Source organism: Schistocerca americana, chromosome 4, assembly GCF_021461395.2.
Source record: "Schistocerca americana isolate TAMUIC-IGC-003095 chromosome 4, iqSchAmer2.1, whole genome shotgun sequence".
NCBI classification, from domain to species: domain Eukaryota; kingdom Metazoa; phylum Arthropoda; class Insecta; order Orthoptera; family Acrididae; genus Schistocerca; species Schistocerca americana.
Window position 1 is genome coordinate 452,200,892 of NC_060122.1, and position 20,578 is coordinate 452,221,469.

General features: G+C 36.0%; 1 protein-coding gene across 3 annotated transcripts in view; it reads left to right on the forward strand.

Moving 5' to 3' along the window:
* Positions 1-20,578, forward strand: part of LOC124613234 (CREB-regulated transcription coactivator 1-like) — a 382,746-nt gene that overhangs the window by 237,411 nt on the left and 124,757 nt on the right. For all 3 annotated transcript variants that reach the window (XM_047141909.1, XM_047141910.1, XM_047141911.1), the window contains one exon: positions 6,122-6,307. In XM_047141909.1, the coding sequence (XP_046997865.1) occupies positions 6,122-6,307 (186 nt within the window). The remainder of the gene's footprint in view (positions 1-6,121; positions 6,308-20,578) is intronic.

Here is a 20,578-nt window from a genome sequence, read left to right on the forward strand (position 1 = left end):
TGTTGGAGGTTCAATTGTAATTTAATGCTTTTGTTTTAATTAACATAGCTATTGTTGCATCTGTGATCTATTTAGGATGGTCTTTTTAATAAGATTTTTATGGTTTTGGGTCCATTAAGTATTAGTTTGCCAAGAGCTCAGAATGGGTACAACTTGATGAGAATTCTTGCGTATGCTGTCACAGAATGGTACATAACTTCACGAATGCAATTATAGGAGCTGCGGCCATTTATTTAATTTTGGTTATGCCTGTTGATCTTTTAATCGGTTTATGGCAGGTGCTATGTGTAAATAGTAGTTCTGTAATCTTCAATGTGATAGGGTCTGCAGCTGTGATGAATTTTTAAAATGATTTTATGAAACCTGCATCTGATATTCTCATTATTTGATGTACAAGTGTACAATTTCATCCTGAGGCTTTTTTCAGATATCCAGAATGGAAACTTTATACATCGGGTTCATTAGTATCACTTATAAATTACATCAAATCCCAAGATAGGCTAAGAGGATTATTTATTATTTTATGCACAATATTTTAATGGTATTATATGCCATGTATGTCTTTGCTCCTGTAACCACAATGTAATTGTCATAAAATAAATTTGAAATAGTTTTTTTGTTATTTTAAGATTATAATTATTCTTCAGAAATTAATTAATAAAGATATATGTGTACGTGTTCTCAATTACATTATCATTGGTGGAAATATGATTGTATGTAATCCCCTTAAAAACTTGTAAATATTTGTTCTAATTTTGCAGGAGCATGTCATTTGTAAACAGTTGTTACAAATATCTTATATATATAAAAGTCGATGACGGCACTCTATTGAAACAGCACTGAAAACCATGAAAATTGAGAAGAACCTTTCATGATCTGCTATCTGGTTGTGTGATCTTATGCATTACAGTCATATTTATTACTCAGTATAGCAGTAATTAAACATTATATGGTACTGTAATACTTTGTTGTAGAACTGGTAAAAAGTTGTGTAGGAATTTTCTATTCCGTACGTCATTTTGATCATGTAAAACTCTTGTCTGATTGGTCTCTTAGATGGATGTAAGGAAGCAATTGATTCCAGTCTTACATCCATGACTTAACCTTTCTGTAACTTAGGTAATATTTGTAGTAACTTAGCAGTATTAGGTATTTAGTGGTTCATGTTTTTTAAGTGTACATGCAGCAAAGGTGGATGGGTGCTGTTACTTATTGTCATGTGTTCTTTAAATTGTGTGCAAACTTCCCTTCCTGTTTGTCCAATATAAAGTTTTGAGCACTTCCACAGTTAACTTTGCAGATTCCTGAATGCGAAAAATGTTTAGACTTCCATGGGTATGTCTTGATAATTGTTTTAGATTGTCAGGGTTCCTGTCACTATTGTATAATTTTGTATTCTTGAAACAGCGAGTAATTTTGTCAGAAACAATACTCTCCAAAGTTATTTCATCTTTGGAATTGGCATGTGTTTATTTAGGCTTCTTTTTGAGAAATATGTCCACTAGGTTTTTAGGATTGCCGTTATTTATAGCCATATTTTGAAGATGATGTAGCTCTTTTTCAGTCCTCTGGTTTTCCATTGGTAAGTTGATCAGTCTGTGTATCATAGAACGTAAATATGTGAGCTTGTGCACTCATGGGTCACATGATTGATTGTGGATAATTATGTCTGTTGTCGTTTACAAAAAATATCAAATGTTTGCTCAGATTTCTTGTTTCAAATTTTTAAATCCAAAAAGTTGAACATCTTCTTTATATTTCCACAGAGCTTGTAATTTTTCTATGTAAGCTGTTGAATTGTGCATATGTGGTGTTGCTGTTTTTGTGCTATCAAATAGGTTTAAAATGTCATCAACAAATGTATAGTAATAAAGTATTTTTCAGCTGTCTGAGTGAACCTGTCAAAAAATTTTCATCTTAAGTATATCACCTAATGTGCTTGCTAGGCATGAGCCCATTGCTACCCCCATCTTCCAGGAGATAAATTTTGTCGTGGAGTGAGAAGTAGTTGTTGGCAGTGATCAATTATAGGAGTTCTACCAACTTCTACTTGAGTGATTTTCTTATATTTGAGAAGTTTGATTTTTTTAAAAAATGATTCCTGTAGTCTCTGTTATTGGATTGTTTGTATACATGTTGGATCAACTGTTTTTAGTATATTTTTTCTCCTAAGTGTTATATTCCTTATGGGGCATATTGAGTTTTTTACTAACACCATGTTAACAGTTGGATGAATGTGGATTTGTTGTTTATGTATCTTGGTTTGGGCACACAATGTTGGTGTTGTTGGCTTCATTATCATGGAATCTTGTATGTCTTTTTCTGTGAATACCAAGTTACATCTTTTAGTGCTTTCTTTAATTGTGCATTACATTTGGTGCTTGGGTACTGATCGATACTTTTAATATTACTTTGTTCAAAAATTCTAGTACTTCTCTATTATAATCTCCTTTTGACATAATCATCAGCGTACTTCTTGTATCTGATTTTCCACTGATTTCATTACGTTCTTCAAACTTGTTATTAATTTGACCTATGATACTACTATCCTTTGTTCTTATATTGATCCTGCTTTCTCGTTTTGCTTCAGTTTGTATTATTTGTACAAGTTTAAAGTTATGTTGTTCAGCTGATGAGTTGGCAACTGGGCAATACCGAGCACTACTTTAGTGTTTGCAATATTGTTTTAAATTATACTGTACATTAGTGTGGTTTTATGTTGAAAAAGAATTTATAATCACACCTATACCTTTTAATAAATAAGACTGTATTGTGTGAAGATCACACAATCATAATGCAGGTCATGAAAGCGTCTGCTCGATTTTCATAGTTTTAAGTACTATTTCATTAGAGTACTGTGATCAAGTGTACGGGATCTTTGTAACAGCTACTAAAAACGATGTGCTCCCACAAAGATAGAACAGATATTTACAAGTTATTTTAAGGAAATTACATACTGTCATATTTACACTTATTATGAATGATAACTAAATATAATTCAAAACAAGGACATATATAGTTTAATTAACAAATTTCTGTAAAATAATTATTATCTTCCTAGTGTAAGAACATTCAAAATATCAACCTTACATATAAGAGCTTAGCAGCAACTGCTCAAAAGTAACATGCTCCTAAAACAACAAAAAAAACTTTATTACAAATTTTACGACAATTTCATGCAGTCACAGGAGCAAAGATGTACATGGGAAAATATATTATTAAAAAATCATCCCTAAAGTACGTTCAAATCCGCCTAGGATAACTTGGGAAATGACTTGTTCTTACTTAAATTCATAAGTGATACTAATGAATCTAATGTGTGATGCCTCTGTTTTACATACTTGGAAATGACCTAAGGCCAAAATGGTACAATTGGACATCAAATAAATAGAATATCAGCTGAAGGCATCATGAAATGATTTAAAAAATGATAGTTGTGTGTTTCTCGTACATGAGCAAAGTCAACTTGATGGCAGTGGTGCTATTGTTAGAGGTTTTGGATATGACAAAAACAGAAATAGTAGGCTGGAGCTTAACTGTGATATGCTGCACACTGTACACTCACTTGCATGGTTGCAACACAGCCCCTCACCTGAAATTTTAATGTCTGGTTGTAGTTGTCACAGTATGAGATGAACATGTATGAAGTACTGGAAAGCCAGAATCTGTATGTAAAGGAACATAATACGTAACACTGAAGCCTGTAGGCGCAGTGACTGTGTATTGTAGTTTTTTCTGGTTCCATTGTGTGAATGGCTAGTTACCTCGCTTTACGTGGAAGCATTTTATTGCCATCCTTCAGCTGTGTGACGAATTAGTATATAAGACAGATTTTTTGCTTATATGCCATGTACCAGAGAATCACTATATTAACCCCTGTTGGTTGATTTGTAGAGACATTCTGTACGTATATATGCTATCCTCATTGGTAATGTTCTAAAGTTCTTTTGGTTTTTTAGAGTTTGACATCATATATTGTCGTCACATTTTAGTTACACTTTTTCATATGCAACTGAATGTGTAGGACTGTTGTAATGAGACCTTTTGTCGGAAAATGAAACAATAGTTGTGGATGTCCTAACAAGAGAATCATGTGTTAACCAAAATTCTTACTACTGGAACTGCTGTTATTGGCACTGATTATTTGTAGTTGTTGAACTTTCCACCCTCCTCATAAAAAGTCATTCATTAAAGAATGAATTACCAAACTGATTGCGAACCCAAAAACATATTACCTCACAAAACCAAAGTAAATAAAGTTCATATTGGCATCAAACTTATCTTTGAATTCATTTTGCAGAACCAGGGAAGAAATCGTCACATTTTCGTACGTAAAGTTGCAATGTTTCATCTTAAAATTGTTGTAAAGTTCCGTGTTGACAGTAAGGAGTTTCATGAGTAATAAAGTCTTAGTTCCACAATCTTTGTCTTTTAATTTGCATTTGTTCAATAAGAAGTACAACAGTGGATGTACTTAATATGCTAAAACTGTTATAATTCATACAGGAATGGTAACTAGATGCCAAACAGTTCTTATACAGAACTCTGACCAGAAATGCCACAAAGACTTATGGCAAGTCATAATTACAGTTAGAAAATGCCATACATAACTTGCTGTGTTTAACAGTACTGGATCACAGTTACCTTACAACGCCACTCTTTAACAACCACTGTCAACTCTAACGACTCCACCAATACTGAAAACATTATTTAAATAGGTCTGTTGTTTATAATTAAAGATAATTTAATTGTAATCAGTAACATAATAAAATTAACACACATTTCCTTGTACCTATTGAAAATTTGAACGACTTTTTGGTATTAACTAATCAGGTCTTACATTTTTTACTGGAATTTAAGCAGTATATGCTTTTTAATACAAACAAAGAAATATTTAAATAAAATAGCTTACAAATTATTGCTTCAGTTATATCAAAGTTCCAACAAAAGTGTAGTAGCTGTCCCAAAATTTTGGAATGTGTTGTGCTGTGAAACTGTAAATATCAAGCATTTTTGTAGATTAAAAGTTCATTAGGAAAACTAATTACATCAAAGAAAGCATTATACCGCAATTTAATGTCTACATAATAAGAATGTGGAAAATACAGCCCATATAGTTGTGATATTTATTTGCTAATTGTTGTCCAAAAGCAGATTCCGAAAGGGGGGGGGGGGGGGGGGGTTCAACTCTTAGTTTGACTCAGGTTATAAATGCTCATGGCATAATTTTTGATGAAGTATAACTTTTTATGAGCTGTGTTTCAATCTTCCAAACTCTGCACCAAATGTGACACAATTCTTGGTTGTGCTGTGTGTCTTCTATGAGCTTATGCCAAACTGCTAGTCAGTGCAGTTGCTGATACCTATCCAGTAAATCCCTGTCCCATCTATTGGAGTTAGTTAAATGTGGGATGAATCTGGGAAACAAATGCAACTCGCCCCCAACTCTACAGTGAAGTAACGTTACATGCATGTAGATGGAAAAAGAGCACAATGAATTCTCACTTCCGAGCAAAAAGTAATCAGTCCAAAGAGATTAACAATGAATGTATTCAGTAAATACCTGTTTCTGATCACAGAAAATCATTGTGTAATATAGTATAAGTTAGGGCTGGTTTTGATGATTAGAATATCTGGGTTTGTAGTTAGAATAGTATATTTGACTGTGACAGTGACCAGGTACAAAGGGGCATTTCTTCAGGTACAAAGGTTATAGGGGTAACAAACTGAATAAACTGTAATTGCATTATTACTCTGTAATGAGGGGCCAGAGAATGTGGGTCCTTTATAATAAAATACTTGGAAGGTGTCCCTGAACAGCCTCTGAAAGTTTGTCAGTGGAGTTCTGGTTCACACTGTACGAAAGTAAAAGTGACACACTAACTTTTGATACTAACAGTTCCTTGTCAGGGAGGGCTGAGTGATAAGGTGGGGAAGGTTATGAGGGAAAGGCTGGCGACTTGGTCCCCAGGAGGATAGTAAGGACAAATGTAGACAAATAAATATGATAAATAGGTGTGATATTAGTTTTAGAAGCTTTTGATAAAGATTAAAATATTTCTTCCGTTATGAGCTCCACAGCAGTAAATAGTAAGACAACACTTGTTGCTTGTTAATATAGGGTGCAAATGTTTACCGAAGTGCAAGCCCGGGAGACACTAGCCATAGTGGGCCTCAGAGTCCAGTATCGCCTGCCAGCTCACCAGGAATTGGGCCCAGCACCAGCCCTTTCCTTGACCACAACAGCTATGGCTTCACGCAAGCTCAGGCAAATGCATTGCAGCAGCACTTTGAGCAATTCAGTATGGTGAGTAAGCATTCATTGCAAATTTGTTACTTTTTATTGACATTCTGCAGGTGGATGGAAATTTGCACTGATAATACGTAATATAAATCTCTTATCACTGTTGGTTGCTAATTATTTTCTCTTAATTATTTCCTGTGATATGCACAGTCATTCAGAAAGTAAGTAGAGTGGTTGAGATAAATCAACAGTGTATGCCCTACCACCCAAATTAATCTTTCTTTTATATTACATTAACTGACAAAAAAGGTGGAACACCCAGAAAGGGAGGGAGAAACAAAATATAACTTTACAGATTGAGAGGATGTGTGATGTTACTTCAGTGATATCAAAGTGAGACAAATTTACAGATAACTTGGCAGGATGAGCATGTTTATCAGTATGATGATGCCCTTCTGGCCTGGATACACGCACTGATTCAGTTGGAATGGGTGTCATAAAGACCTCATATCATCTTCCGAAGCAAGCTGCTCCACAACTTTTGTAATTGGTTATTGATGTCCTGGATACTAGCACTGGGACAGAGTTTACTTCCAAGCTGCTCCTGCATGTTATATCGGAGAGAGATCAGGGGATCTTGGTGGCACGTGATTACCGCAACATCACGTTGACTGTTCATGGAGAAATGTGCCCTTTTGAAGTGGGGCACAACGATACTGTCACATGAGAGGGAACCCATGGGGATGCAAGGTGTCTGTGACATATCTTTGTGCTGTCAGAGTGCCCCCAATCACTACCAGTAGTGATTGGAAGTCATACCTGATTGCTTCCCACACCTTGGTACTAGGAGTAGCACCACTGTCTCTCCCCAAAACATTGGAAGAATGGGACCTCTCCCCAGGTTTCCATCACATTCGCTGATGATGGGCATCCAAGGTAGTAAAGAATTGCATTTCATCGGAGAATGCAGTGGGATGCCATTCATCGGCAACCCATTCTTCCTAGTTATGGCACCATTCCAAACATGGCCGTTTGTAGTGTATTGTTAGCAGGAGCACGCCTGGGACAGTAGTTCCCCAGACTGGCAGCTGTAGCCCCAGACCAGTGGTGCGGGATGACACATACAGTTTCAGGGAACTGACTATTTGTTCCCAGCTAGCAGGTGAAATATGAATCTGTCACAGTATGCATGATGTCCAAAACAATGACTGCCCCCTTATGGTAGTCATGGTCGACCTGAATCTTGGTGTCGAATATGTCTGCTCCCATGTTTCCATGCAGTCCAATGTCGGTCCAATATTACAGTCGAATGCCTCACAAACCTAGGTATGGCATGATTCAACTAACCAGCCAAATGGAGACCCACAATCACACACTTGTCAGGGGCTGATAAAGCTGTCTCATATGAGTATGTGGCATCTCAGTGTCCTTCACAGTATTTGCATAACATCTGACACTATTGAAGCCCCTTACATACCATACCGGGCATAGTAACAACACTAAACACAAACAGCATTGATGCATTCTCGTGATCATTCTGCTTGTGACAGAGAATTGCAACTATAATCATTTAGTTCATAGCTGCTGATGGTGTGAACGTGTATGGAGATAAATTGTCATGTGGCCATGTCATCTGGGTATTTCACCTTTTTGTCAGGCAGTGTATTTTACAACATTTGTTAACAAAAATTAGCTTTTATCAGAAATTATTTATGAGGAAATAAGATAAATAAGACTGAATATGTATTCATATAATGCTGTGGTGTGATAATCCAAAGTGGTATGAGAAAACAAAGAGTTATTTAAGCAGGAGAGACAAATTATTAGCTAAGCTTTTCGTAACATTTGAATACTCCTTTCACTGGTTCCAGTATATATCAAACAAGAGTGACCAGTTCCAACTAGTGGCGTGAATACATAGTGATAGGTTGTAGAGTGTAACACATATAATGTCTGCTATATTGTGTGTAATGCATGCCCCCCTGCCATTATTGCTGAACGGAGGAACCACATTGGCGGTTCAGTTCTGGAGTTGATGAGTTTTGCCTTATAAACTTTTGATTGAAAATCTATAAATTATAGTAAAAATAGTTTTTTTTAGCTGTGCATGTTGTGCGTAATGAAGTGAATATCAATCATATCATCAAACTGTTGTTGAATTTGAAGTAAAAATGCTTGAGTATGTCGTCAGATGCAAATGTGAACAGTGTTAACCCTTTGACTGTGGCTGACTGCCACAGCAGTTCAGTGGTGCCATTTCCCAGGTGCTGCCAACTGCTGTAGAAGTTCTGAGACGTTCCCTTGCTTATTGTTTAGCTGTGCTTGAATATACCCACTTAAGATGTCTGTTTGTTTGCAGCACTACTGGCGGACTCTCGCCACATCTTTTTGTTTGTTCTAATTGCAACAGTTGTTTCAATATAAATCGATGTCATCACTTTTGGTGGATCCTCAAAGCACTTGAACAAGTAATTTGCTTTACACACAACAGATGACGCTACTGTGATTTCTGCCGAACTGTAGTTTTCCCCATTTCTGCAAGACACTGTTCTTGGTTCAGACATCAGTCGGCTATTATTCGCTTGTGTTCGCATAGTGAATTTACTTATTGTAATTGCATGTAAAAAGCTCCTCACCTCCGAAGAGATATACAGATGTTGATGGAGAGTGACTCTGAAGAATCACTGAGCTTATCACTAGACAGCGATTCATATGAAGAAGATTCTCTTATGAGTAGTTTACAATCTACCGACATTATTGATTCTCATCTCATCTCCATCTGTAATTACTAGTGCTATCAACGTACCACAAAGCTGAAATGCCTGAGACTTAAAGAAGAGATAGGAAGAGTGGTGATCTGAAAATGAAACTGAGTGTGGTAATAGATTACAATAAATTAATGGGACTAGTCGTCCGAAGTGGCTTGCAAAGAAAAACAGTGGAAAGTACACGGAAGTCATTGTTTTCCATATTTTGGACATTGCAATTTTCAATGCCTTTTGCTTATACTGGAATTATGGGACGAAATGAAGTGGGAAAAGTTTCATCTCAGTGTAATTAGAGAAACTTTTGCCTCTTTTTACATTGATTGCTGGTGGTGCTAAACGTCAAGAGTATCCTACAAGACTAAATGTGTCGACACATTTACCAGATCAGATGGAAAGTACAAGATGTGTAGTCTGCGCTCGAAATGGTGTTAGGAAACAAACTAAGTTGTGCTGTAAGGAATGCAATGTAACTCTTTGTGCTTATCCTGCTTCAAAACTTATCACAAACAATTTCAGCAATAAAAAACTGTCAAACCTTATTTTGAGAGAATGTAGACATATATCACTATTGTAAACAACTTTAAATGCACCTCACACAAAAATGAAGTTTAAATTTGTAAATAAAAACCCCCCAGTTCTTCCATAGCCAGTCCAAATATCAGAACAAAATAGAAAGCCAAAAAACAGCGAGCATATTGGAATCATTGTGCAAGGTGAGCGCGCCAGAAGCATTCAGCACCCAGTGCACGGCGAGTGGGACAACAATGCAGCACACGAGACATGACCACAAGTGTTGCACAAAGCAGTCAAAGGGTTAAACCAAGGCACTGTCAACAGATGATCTAATTTGCTTTATCCAGTTGTATACCCTGTTACCCCCACTTCCAGGCTGCCACCACAACCACAACCACCAGTATGTGCCTGCAAGTGTTATGCAGTGGCCAGCTATGGGAGTACACTGGTGCAAAATATGCAATAATTTACGCACATGGTCCTCCAATTTTTGAGGTCGTACCTGTTGCTGTGGTTCATAAGGCTTCACTAGATGCAAAATTTCTCCAGCCTCTGTGACAGTGCTCTGTCAATGTAAGGTAGCTGACAGCATGATCTGTTTCCATTTGATACACAGCTTGTGTACACATGAGTACATGTTGCAGTGATGCTACTGTGGGAAGAAATACTTCAGTAGACAATAAGAGCTGTCAAAGAGAGACTTGAGGAACACATATGCCCAACAAGACTGCTCCAACCCAACAAACCAGCCGTTGTAGATCATGTACTCACATGTAAAAATGTTACAGAGTACGCTGAAACGAAAATGACAGCATTGTCAAGGAGGCTCTGAAAGACAATCCTTCAGAACTATCAATAACTGGGCCAATGTGTACATTATTACCAAGGTGTGAGAGCCAACTGTGCTGGTGTATTTCACACCTTAGGGTATAAAATGTATTTCTCCTACTGCTTTCCAGTAGTTTACGAATAGAGGATATTTCATACCAGCCCAGGTCTTACTACCAGGAGCAGGGATCACGTGGTACAGAATTGGGGGGTAACAGTTATGTGCGTGTAGACCTAAGTACCTTAGATCCCCTGATGATGGCATCTCATTTTGCCATTTAAATGTCATGCCACTTTGAAATGCACGACTTGGGTGATAGCTGAGAATTTTTCCTGCCTAGACATCTGCACAGAAAGAATTGCCTGCTGTAGAATTTTTGAAAACTGTAGTGCCTACTGCTGCCTGTGGGAGATAGACCAAAAACCCCATGAAATTTTTAAGTTCAGCATATATTGGCAAGTTAGATGGTACGCTCACTGTATAATCTAATTACTTGTTCACTTATACAATGTGTACTGAATGCATTTTATTGTCTTTAATATGCCACAATTTGTTTTCAAGCCCAGTTCATCTTCTAATAACCATTCGGATTAATTTTAATATTTTTGGTGTATTCTGAGTAGTACCATGCATTGTGACATATTATAAATAAGAATAAAATACATGCAGCTTTAAATTTGAGACACACACAGGCTGACACCAGTATAATCAACCAAATTTTGTAAACTGAATGATAAAAGTTGTTTTTGACCCAAATCTAAAATATCGCCATAAATTATCCTATTTTAATAAGTACTGTGGTGCAGGTCTGAAGAAACGCTATTCGAAGAAAACACATAATAACTCTGACATGCACAAAGAACAAAGCAAAAACAACGTGCATGGTTTTTAAATCAATTAGTGTGTAATACTAGTTGGGTCATCTCATGCCTACAGTTTCCCATGTGACCATAATGGATTTTGATAAAATTTCGTATAAACAATTGCACAAATTCCCAGTTATCATTGGTTAAGTTTCACAGTCGTTATTTCAATACTTCTGGAGATAAGTCATTTGTTTCACCCCATAACACAGCTATCAATAATGCACCCGTGAGTTTTCTGCAGCATTCAGACATGTCATCTCTGGTAATGTTTTATTGAGAGAAACAAAACTAGGTCATATTGTACAACCTTTTTTTTTTCTCTCTCTAAAGTGAAAAAGAAAAAAATCCTGAGCAATTTGAAGCAAAGTCGGCCAAAAAAAATACTAAAAAAATTTTAAGTTAAGCTTTTTATATCTCCAGAAGTATAAAATTTATTTTTCGTACTGCTTTCCAATAGTTTACAAATAGGCTCATATTCTGCTGGTACTTAAATCTGACATCTTTTATTATGTTATATAGCTGTTTAGTAGTCTCAGAGGAACACAAGATCAAAAGTCGTGATGACTAGAAAGTGAGATCAAGTCTGAATAACTCAAAAAACTTAAAAAAGGGGGTGTCTTCTGTCATGACTCATCGCAATATACTGCTATAACTACAGAATCAAACTTGTTATAAACTTCACAATTTAACTCTGTATATTACCAAGGCAGTGGAGCTCATGGTATTAAATTGTTGCATAACAGCTGCAGCACACATCACATAAACATCCTGCAGGTTTCACACCACTGTCACTTTGTGTAAATTTTGTTGGAGTTTAACCACTTCTGGTTCCTTTAAAAGTGAGAAAACCAGCTATCCCATCACCATAGGGGTCACTTCTTATAGCTGCGCCAACAGCAGCCGCAGGGGATTTTCTTTACCACAGGTTTCCAAACCTGATAGGGTTTCCTTACACAGGATCCCGAGCTAATGATACATTTCTGGAAGAGTTTGAGGCCAGAGCTAGAAGAGGTTTCTCTTAGGATCCTAAGCTTGTATTTACTTCAGGATACTTGAATTTTTACATCTTCATTAATTAACTGTAGAATGTCACGAAGAGAATGATACTGCTGGCCAGATGATGTCACTGATGGGTTTGTTTGGGAAGAAATTTTGATAAGACAGAACCCAAAAATTGCACTTTTCAAATGTGATTATGTCAAATTATTTGATCTACAAAAAGAGGAAACTAGTCTTTTTATTGGATCCCATATTCTGTTTCATTTTTTATTCTCATTTCCTAATTATCAGGCCTTTTGATATTATTTTCCACAGAGAGCAATGAACAACTGTAAAACATAGCAAAATATGTCAGATTTTTAATTTGAGTACCAGCTGAATATGGACCCATTTTCAATGAACCTCTACCTTCTCATTCTTTTTTAGGGCCTTAAATGCTCTCACTGCAAAACTAATTATAATTTCTAGATGGTTTAGGACATGGTCTTTCTAATGAAAATGGTTTAAAAGAGTTGCAAAAGACAACTTTTATAAAAAAGTTGGTCAAAATAACCATTTTTGGCATTTTTAGAAAACTTTGCCCTTAATTTGTAAACTATTGGAAAGCTATAGGAGAATGAAATTTTGTATTATAAGCCCTTGTATTGATATGTTAGTAAGTGCAAAGTTTCAGGTGTATCTTGCAATTATTTCCGGAGATAGAAAAAGCTAACTTCACTTTTTTTGTGTGTGTATTTTTTAGTCGGACTTTGCTTCAAATATTACATATGCCAATTGCTTATGGAATCCTTTTTTTACTATTTCATTTAAGAAAACATTGAAAGTCATACAAGATGATACAATTTTGTTTCTTCCAAGAAAATATTGCCGGAAATATTATGTCTCAAACTTAGCGAAAACAGACACACAGAGACACACACACACACACACACACACACACACACACACACACACACAGTTTTTTACTGCTCAAAAGAAGAATTTAATGTTTTCAAGCTGATAATATTAAATGCAACAGACTGTATTATGATCATTACTGAACTCCACATTAACATTACATATCGCTTGTGAATGTCAAAATACACAAATTATCCAGTATGGTGTCCAACAATGACTGTTTCATTGCACACACTTCCTACATGTCCTCTCGTTATCCTGTCTCGTAACAAAGTCCCCTCACATTCAGATTTTCCTGCTTTTCTTTGCTTGCCATGGAGCAACTCTTTTTAAGTCACAGAATAAATGTTTCGCTCACACAGGCGAAACACACCACATCGTGATATATCTTCACTTTAAACCAATAACAATAGAAAGGCAGTTGAACCGATCACTCTCTCCCAGCGGCTGGTACGGGCCAACGGATATTATACTGTTTGCGCATGGGGTCAAACAAATGACTATATCTCTGCAAGTATTAAACTGGTGAAAGTAAAACTTGACCAGTGTTCATTGGGAACATACGCAAAATGTTCACACAAAATTTCAGCAAAATCTGTGATGGTCATGTGGGAACTTTTTCTGAAATTAGATGACTTAACATGAAATGGCCCAGTCATGAAAACACAGACCATCGGAAAGGTTACATTAGCAGCTTCTCTTGAGATATTATTATTACTATATTATGACCTCTAATTTGTTGCTGCTGTGGCTACTAGGTGTAAAATTAACATTTGTTATTTTTAGAGAATAATGCGTAATTTTCCTTCTTTAATGCTTCCAGGGAGTGGTAAGTACCAAAATGAGTCTATTTTCATTCCCGTGTGGTGTCACACTGTAAATAGCCAGTTAATTGCAGAACTGTTCTGGTTGTAAAGAAACTTAATAACAGATTTGCCAAAAATTCTTTTGAGAAAAGTTGTCAGTGTGTCTCTGTGTTGGTTCGAGATCAGAGGAAAATATCTCCAGTTGTTGTAAGCAATATTGTTGTGAAGATGTATGCTTACATTTACAAATATTTTTAATAGTTTCTGCAGACTGAGAAGAACAACAGACTAATCTGAATGGATGTTTAGATAGCAGTGATTGCATCCAGTTTTACACTGTGTTTTGTTTTACTTTAAATCAAATGATGTACAATCTTTCTTAATTTCATGTGGCTGTTATTTTATACTTGGCATGTCTTTTAAGCGATTAATTGAGTAATATTGGAGTTAAACAAATAAAAACATCCTGCATTGAGTGTGTCAGATATAGCCGTATTCTTCACTATAATAAGGGAATGAAGTTATAATTAATTATGGTATGCTGTAAATAGTAGTCCCTAACTGCATTCTTTCAAACACATTTCTAAAATTTTCCTATTGCACACTCAACATTTCTGGGGGGAGGAGAAAAATAAACTTTCCGAATTTTACAAAGATTATTTGTTTAAAATATTTAAATCTGTGTAAAACATTTCAAAATTGATACCCATAATTCCCTTTTGGCAACCTGCAAGGATTGGTGCCAGCTTGTTCACAGCTTAGTGGAGTCTAGTAGCAGCTGGAGTGCAGAACTGCAGGTGATTCTTTCTCCATCACCAAGCTATTGCATGAGTTATTCCTCTCTCTTTCTTTTAGCCAGATTTGTATTGTTGTGTACAGAGTAGTGAAAATTTGCAGTCAAATGAAGACCTTTTTTCTCATAATTATTTCTTTTAAAAACTTTTCTTGTGTTTTGTGTTATGCAGATGATCTGTCTTTTTGACATAAAGCCAGAAATGTATCCAAACACAAAGCCAGAAATATTTGTTAACTATTTCGAGGAATATGATAATGATAAGACATATCAGTAATTGTCAGATTGGTGAGATCACTAAAGAAATACTACTAAACCTCATGTACCCAGGCTCTACAGTTCATTCACTTTCTATAGGATTACTTGCTCAAAATCCTCATTAGAGTGAAGCAGAGAGAACTGAAAATAATATGCCAGCAGAGCATTTTTTAGATTGGAAATCAGAACTGAATGTGCTCTCAGCCATCCTGTCTAGTCATCTTTTTTTGTGTCCATAGTGAATATATTTTTTGAAACATTATACGAAGTTTGTGCATTTGTTTACACATTTGTATACCCTGAGCCTACCTTTTTTCTTCAGTGAGGTCTAGCAAATAAGTAGATTCAATAATAAATTATGTTTGTAAACCATTAAAAAATCAAAACTCTGTTTCTCTTTGTTATAGTTTGCTACATGTTACTTCATCCATCTAAATTGAGTAACTTTAACTCCTGCTTTCACTCATATTTGCACTCTTTGTCACCAAAGGGTTGTCATGGCTTTCTTAAAGCTGTTGAGAAAGGCATAAACTGAATATCTGTTTGCTTAAGTATCTCTCATGAATTTTTCCGGGGTTTGCAAATTATGTACTTCAGTAAAAAGTTGTAAATTGGTTTCTCTTCCTGTGATTCAGCATTCTTTCACTCCTGCCATTTCACGTACATCTACAAATTCATTCTACATAATTGCAATGAAAGTGTTGAAAGTATTATTAGTATAAATGTAGACTGAGTTGGCAGCTTGCAAAATAGATCGTGACCACATATTAGTGACTGATTTTGTTAAGTTGTAGTTTTACCAAGACTGAATATGAATACATCGCTTTGCCTGCCTCTGAAAGAAGGGAATTAGAACAACTGATGTTCACATTTGCTTATAGATGCCACCTAACTGAAAAAATGTATTTTATCATTGTTGCACATGACACATTAAACAACATGTCACAACTGATTTATGCTTCAGTTTGTATGGAAACAACAATGTGTTTGCTGTTCTGTCAGCATTTAATTGCTAATTCACTCATCTTTCTTAACCAGCATTAATCTGAAGGTGATAGGAACTATATTTTAACATAGGATTTATATGCCACTCATAAATAGGAAATACTGAGAGACCATGTGTTACATGAAGATAAATCTAGTGAAGTAGATGACAGTTTCCTAGAAAACCAAAAGAAATGAATGTAGAAAGTCAGTTGGCAATTATCATCAGCAACATCAACTGTGATGAAGAGTCTACAGAACCGTTTGCAGTGGATCCAATACAAACTTAAAGTAACTAGTATACTATCTGTAAAGATAGGATTATGTGACCATCATCATATAAGGAGAGGTATGGGCACATTTTATATACCTGCAAATGTCTGTAAACACGGTTTGGATATGTGGATCTGGGGAACCACATTGTCATTAAAATTGAGTGTAACAGCCCATAAATTAGTGTGTTCTTTGTGGTGATTTCTAAGATATAGTTGGAGCCTAGACATTGGATATGTCTTAAGACCATTGGTCACAGCACCTGGTGAAGACTATTTTGGCTGTGGCAATATTGTACAGAAAAATAGAATAGTCAGCTGAATGTGCTGTAGTCAACTCAAAAACGGATTAGAGACAATTTTCATGCTAGTCTATCCTGGGCAGATCTCTTCATCTGTGGGTAAATGTTGTAACCAAAATATACTTGAACAGAAGCCTTGGTTTTCCTCTATGATTTTTATTTTTCCACACTTGCCTTTGTACCAAATTAACTTTTCCTAAGTGCTCTAAGATGCGCCCTACAACCCACCAACCCCCTTTCTTTAAAAAGAAAAATAATTGAGTAATCCCACAAAATTTCTTTTTCCCCAGTCTGATTCAGCCGATCATTAGCTACCCGTATACCCATCTCACTTTCAACATTTCGAAAGTTTCCATTTTGTACTTGTTTGTATTATTCACCATTTGCTTTTCAGTCTCATATGGTGCTTCACTTGAGAGAAATATTTTCACAAATTTTCTAACAAACAATTCATCCTGCACTTTCCATTGTTACATTTACATATTCACAGAAGTCATCATTTTTGCCAAGTCACTGTCTGGGGTAGGGTAATAGTTCACTATCAGTTTATACCAAGGAAACTGCTTTCAAAATATTATGAAGCAGCTTAGGGCATGTCACAGTTTAAATGCAACAGCTGATGGATCAAAGGCTTGAGATTGAGAGTAGTCATAGTCCTGTAAAGGAACATCAGTTTGACAGCCTCATGAATCATCTCTTATGGTGCTATGCGTACTGAAATTACGGAAACGAGAAAAACCACACATTGCTCTCATAATACTGGTATGCATAAAGTCATGAGAGAAGATAACTAAGCTCTTAAACTGATTTTCGATTGTATAGTCATTCTGTTGGTAATGTAAAATATTTGACACGTGGATTATTCTGTTGTAACTGTAATGTGTGCTAAGGCACTTCATAACCACTAGAACATCATTGTCTCAGTCAAAATAAATTGGTTCTTCCATTGCCATTTAATAGATCACATTCCTAATTACAAATGAAAAGCACACAACTGTGGGTGACCTACAGTATTAGTTTATGTAGCTTATTGATTTTTTGCTTAAAAGGTCATTATCAGACTATAACTGACTGCTATGATCAAAGTGGATGCTGTGCTGTTCAGCATCATTAAATAAATATTTCCTATGGAGAATGAGATGCAAAAACATAAAAATTACTATCTTTGACAGTGAAGTAAACATATAATTGAAAACATTAATGATAAGTAGTAACTAAAGGAAACACATCAGAAAACATTGAAGACTAAACATTGAAATATTATGTATTGTGGTGTACAGTTGATGGTACAAAAGGTGGCACTGGCTGAAATTTGTATTGCTTACCACGTTACACAAGAGCCAGTCACGTTTTAGTGTATACAGTACATCCCATAAAAGTGAAGGACATGTGTAATTGTGAATGAAATTGATAAATAAATCTTATTGACACAGAGCATGAAGCACACAACCTGGATTTGGGACTTCAAGTTGTGAGGTGGAGTAATGTTGGGGACAACAGTAAAGAATTTCTAAATATTGCAACACATGGAGCCACTGTATAAAGCATTTGAGCTTAGATTAACACAGAAAATCACCTCATATCAAGCGTAACTCAGAAATCTGTAATATATAAACATTAATCCCACATTATGTTGCCGTCAATTGGAATCTACTTTAACTGGTAAAAATTCACCAATCAAAGTCACCTCCAAATGTAATCTTTAGTCTGCGATTTAGTGATGTGACAGAACAATGCTTTAGTTTTGTGCAAATACGAAATGAAATAATAAAGAAGTCATTACTAATATGTAAATATGTGGTTATGCCATTCCCACACTGCTGTAACCATTCTTCCTAAACATGCATCCCAAATGCTGAAATGGAGGTTGTAGATGGTTATTGTTAGAAATAATCTCTGCCTTGTATACTAATGTTCATATTTACTCCACAAGCCACCATATAGTGTATTGCATAGGGTACCTAGTGCCACTATTAGTCATATCCTTTCCTGATCTACTTGCAAAAAGAGCGAGGTAAAAATGACTATTTATACACCTCCGTACGAGTGCTAATTTCCCACATCTGTCTTTGCAGACCTTACGCAAAGTACATATCTCTGGCAGTAGAATCATTCTGCAGTCAACTGCAAATGCCCATTCTCTAATTTTCTCAATAGTGTTTCACAGAAAGAAGGTAGTTTCCCACCCAGAGATTTCTATTTGAGTCCCTGAAGCTTCTCCGCAATACTAGTGCGTTGATCAAACCTTTCTTTAACAAATATAGCAGCCTGCCTCTGAATTGCTTTGATGTCTTCTTTTAATCCAATCTGACTAGGATCCCAAACCCTTGACCAATACTCAAGATTACCCCCTAGATATTTAATCAACGTGACCACGCCAAGCAGCATATCACTAATAGTGCATTCAAAGGTTACAGGAGTGTTCTTGCTATGCATGTATATTAACTTACTTTTTCTACATTTAGAGCAAGCTGCCATTCATAACAACAAATAGAAACTGTCTTAGTCATCCTGTAGGCTCTCACAGTCACACAGTGAGGACACTTTCTCATACACTTGAACATCATCCGCAGACTTTTGTTGTATCACACTTCCATGGGGCACTCCTGACAGTATCCTTGTCTCTCATGAATACTTGATGTCCAGGACAGTATTCTGGTTTCTATTACTTGAGAGGTCTTGGAGCCACTGACATATTTGGGAACATATTTTGTATGCTTGGACCGTCGTTAGCTGTCTGCTGTGGGTTACTGGGTCAAACGCTTTCCAGAAACCTAGGAGTATGGAATCTGCCTTTTACTCTTCATCCATGCTTTTCAGGATATCAACTGAGAAAAAGACAAGTAGTGTTTCACATGAGTGTTGCTTTCCAAATCCATGCTGATTTATGTACAATATATTTTCTGTCTCAATGAAATATATTACATTCTAACCTAGAATATGTTCAAGTATTCCCCAACATACTGATGTTGCAGATATGGGTCTGCAATTTTGCAGCCCCAATCTTTTACCTTTTTCAACCCGAGAGTACAACAATCCCTGCTTCCTCAGTGGTTTCCAAAATTTTGTTATGAAACCACAGCGGGTCTTTTCCAGCCTTAATCCACTTGCTTGGCACATACTTCTTTGTACCACAATTCACAATAAATTTAAACTGTGCACATAATTCTCATGCATCCATCATTTGTGTGTGTGTGTGTGTGTGTGTGGTTTTTTTTTTTTTTTTAAAGAAAAAAACTGTGGTGTCATAATGATCACTAATCCTTGTCTCTATACTGCCACTATTGAGAAGGTCGGGTCTGTTTCTTCTACATCTGTACTCTGAAAACCACCGTGAAGTGCATGGCAAAGGGGATGTCCCATTGCACCGGTTATTACAGTTTCTTTCATTCCATTCATGTCTGGAGTGCGGGGAGAATGATTGTTTGAGTACCTGTGTTTGTGTTGTAATTATTTTAATCATTTCTTCACAATCCTTACATGGGTGATATGTAGGTAGTAGGTTGTAGTATATTCGTAGTCCTAATTTAAAGCCGTTCTTGAAACTTTGTTGGTATACTTTCTCGGGATAGTTCATGTCTATCTTTAAGTGTCTGCAAGTTTATTTTCTTCAGTATCTCTGTATATTTTCAGTATCCTGTGTTAGTCCTATTTGGTGCGGGTCCCACACTCTTGAGCAATGTTCTAGGACTGGTCACAGGAGTTATTTATAAGGAATCTCCTTTGTAGGCCGATTGTACTTCCATAGTATTCTACCAGTTAAACTGAAGTCTATCACCTGCTTTACCCATGACTGAATCTATGTGAGCATTCCATTCCATTTCATATGCCTCCAGGTATTTGTATGAATAGGCTGATTCCAGCTGTGACTCTTTGATATTATATTCATAGGATACTAGGTTCCTTTCATTTTGTAAAGTGCAAAATTTTGTATTTTTTAACATTTAAAGCAAGTTGCATGTCTTTGAAGCACTTTCAAATCTTACCATGATTTGACTGCATGTATATGCAGTTTCTTTCAGACAGAAGTTCATTATATATAACTGC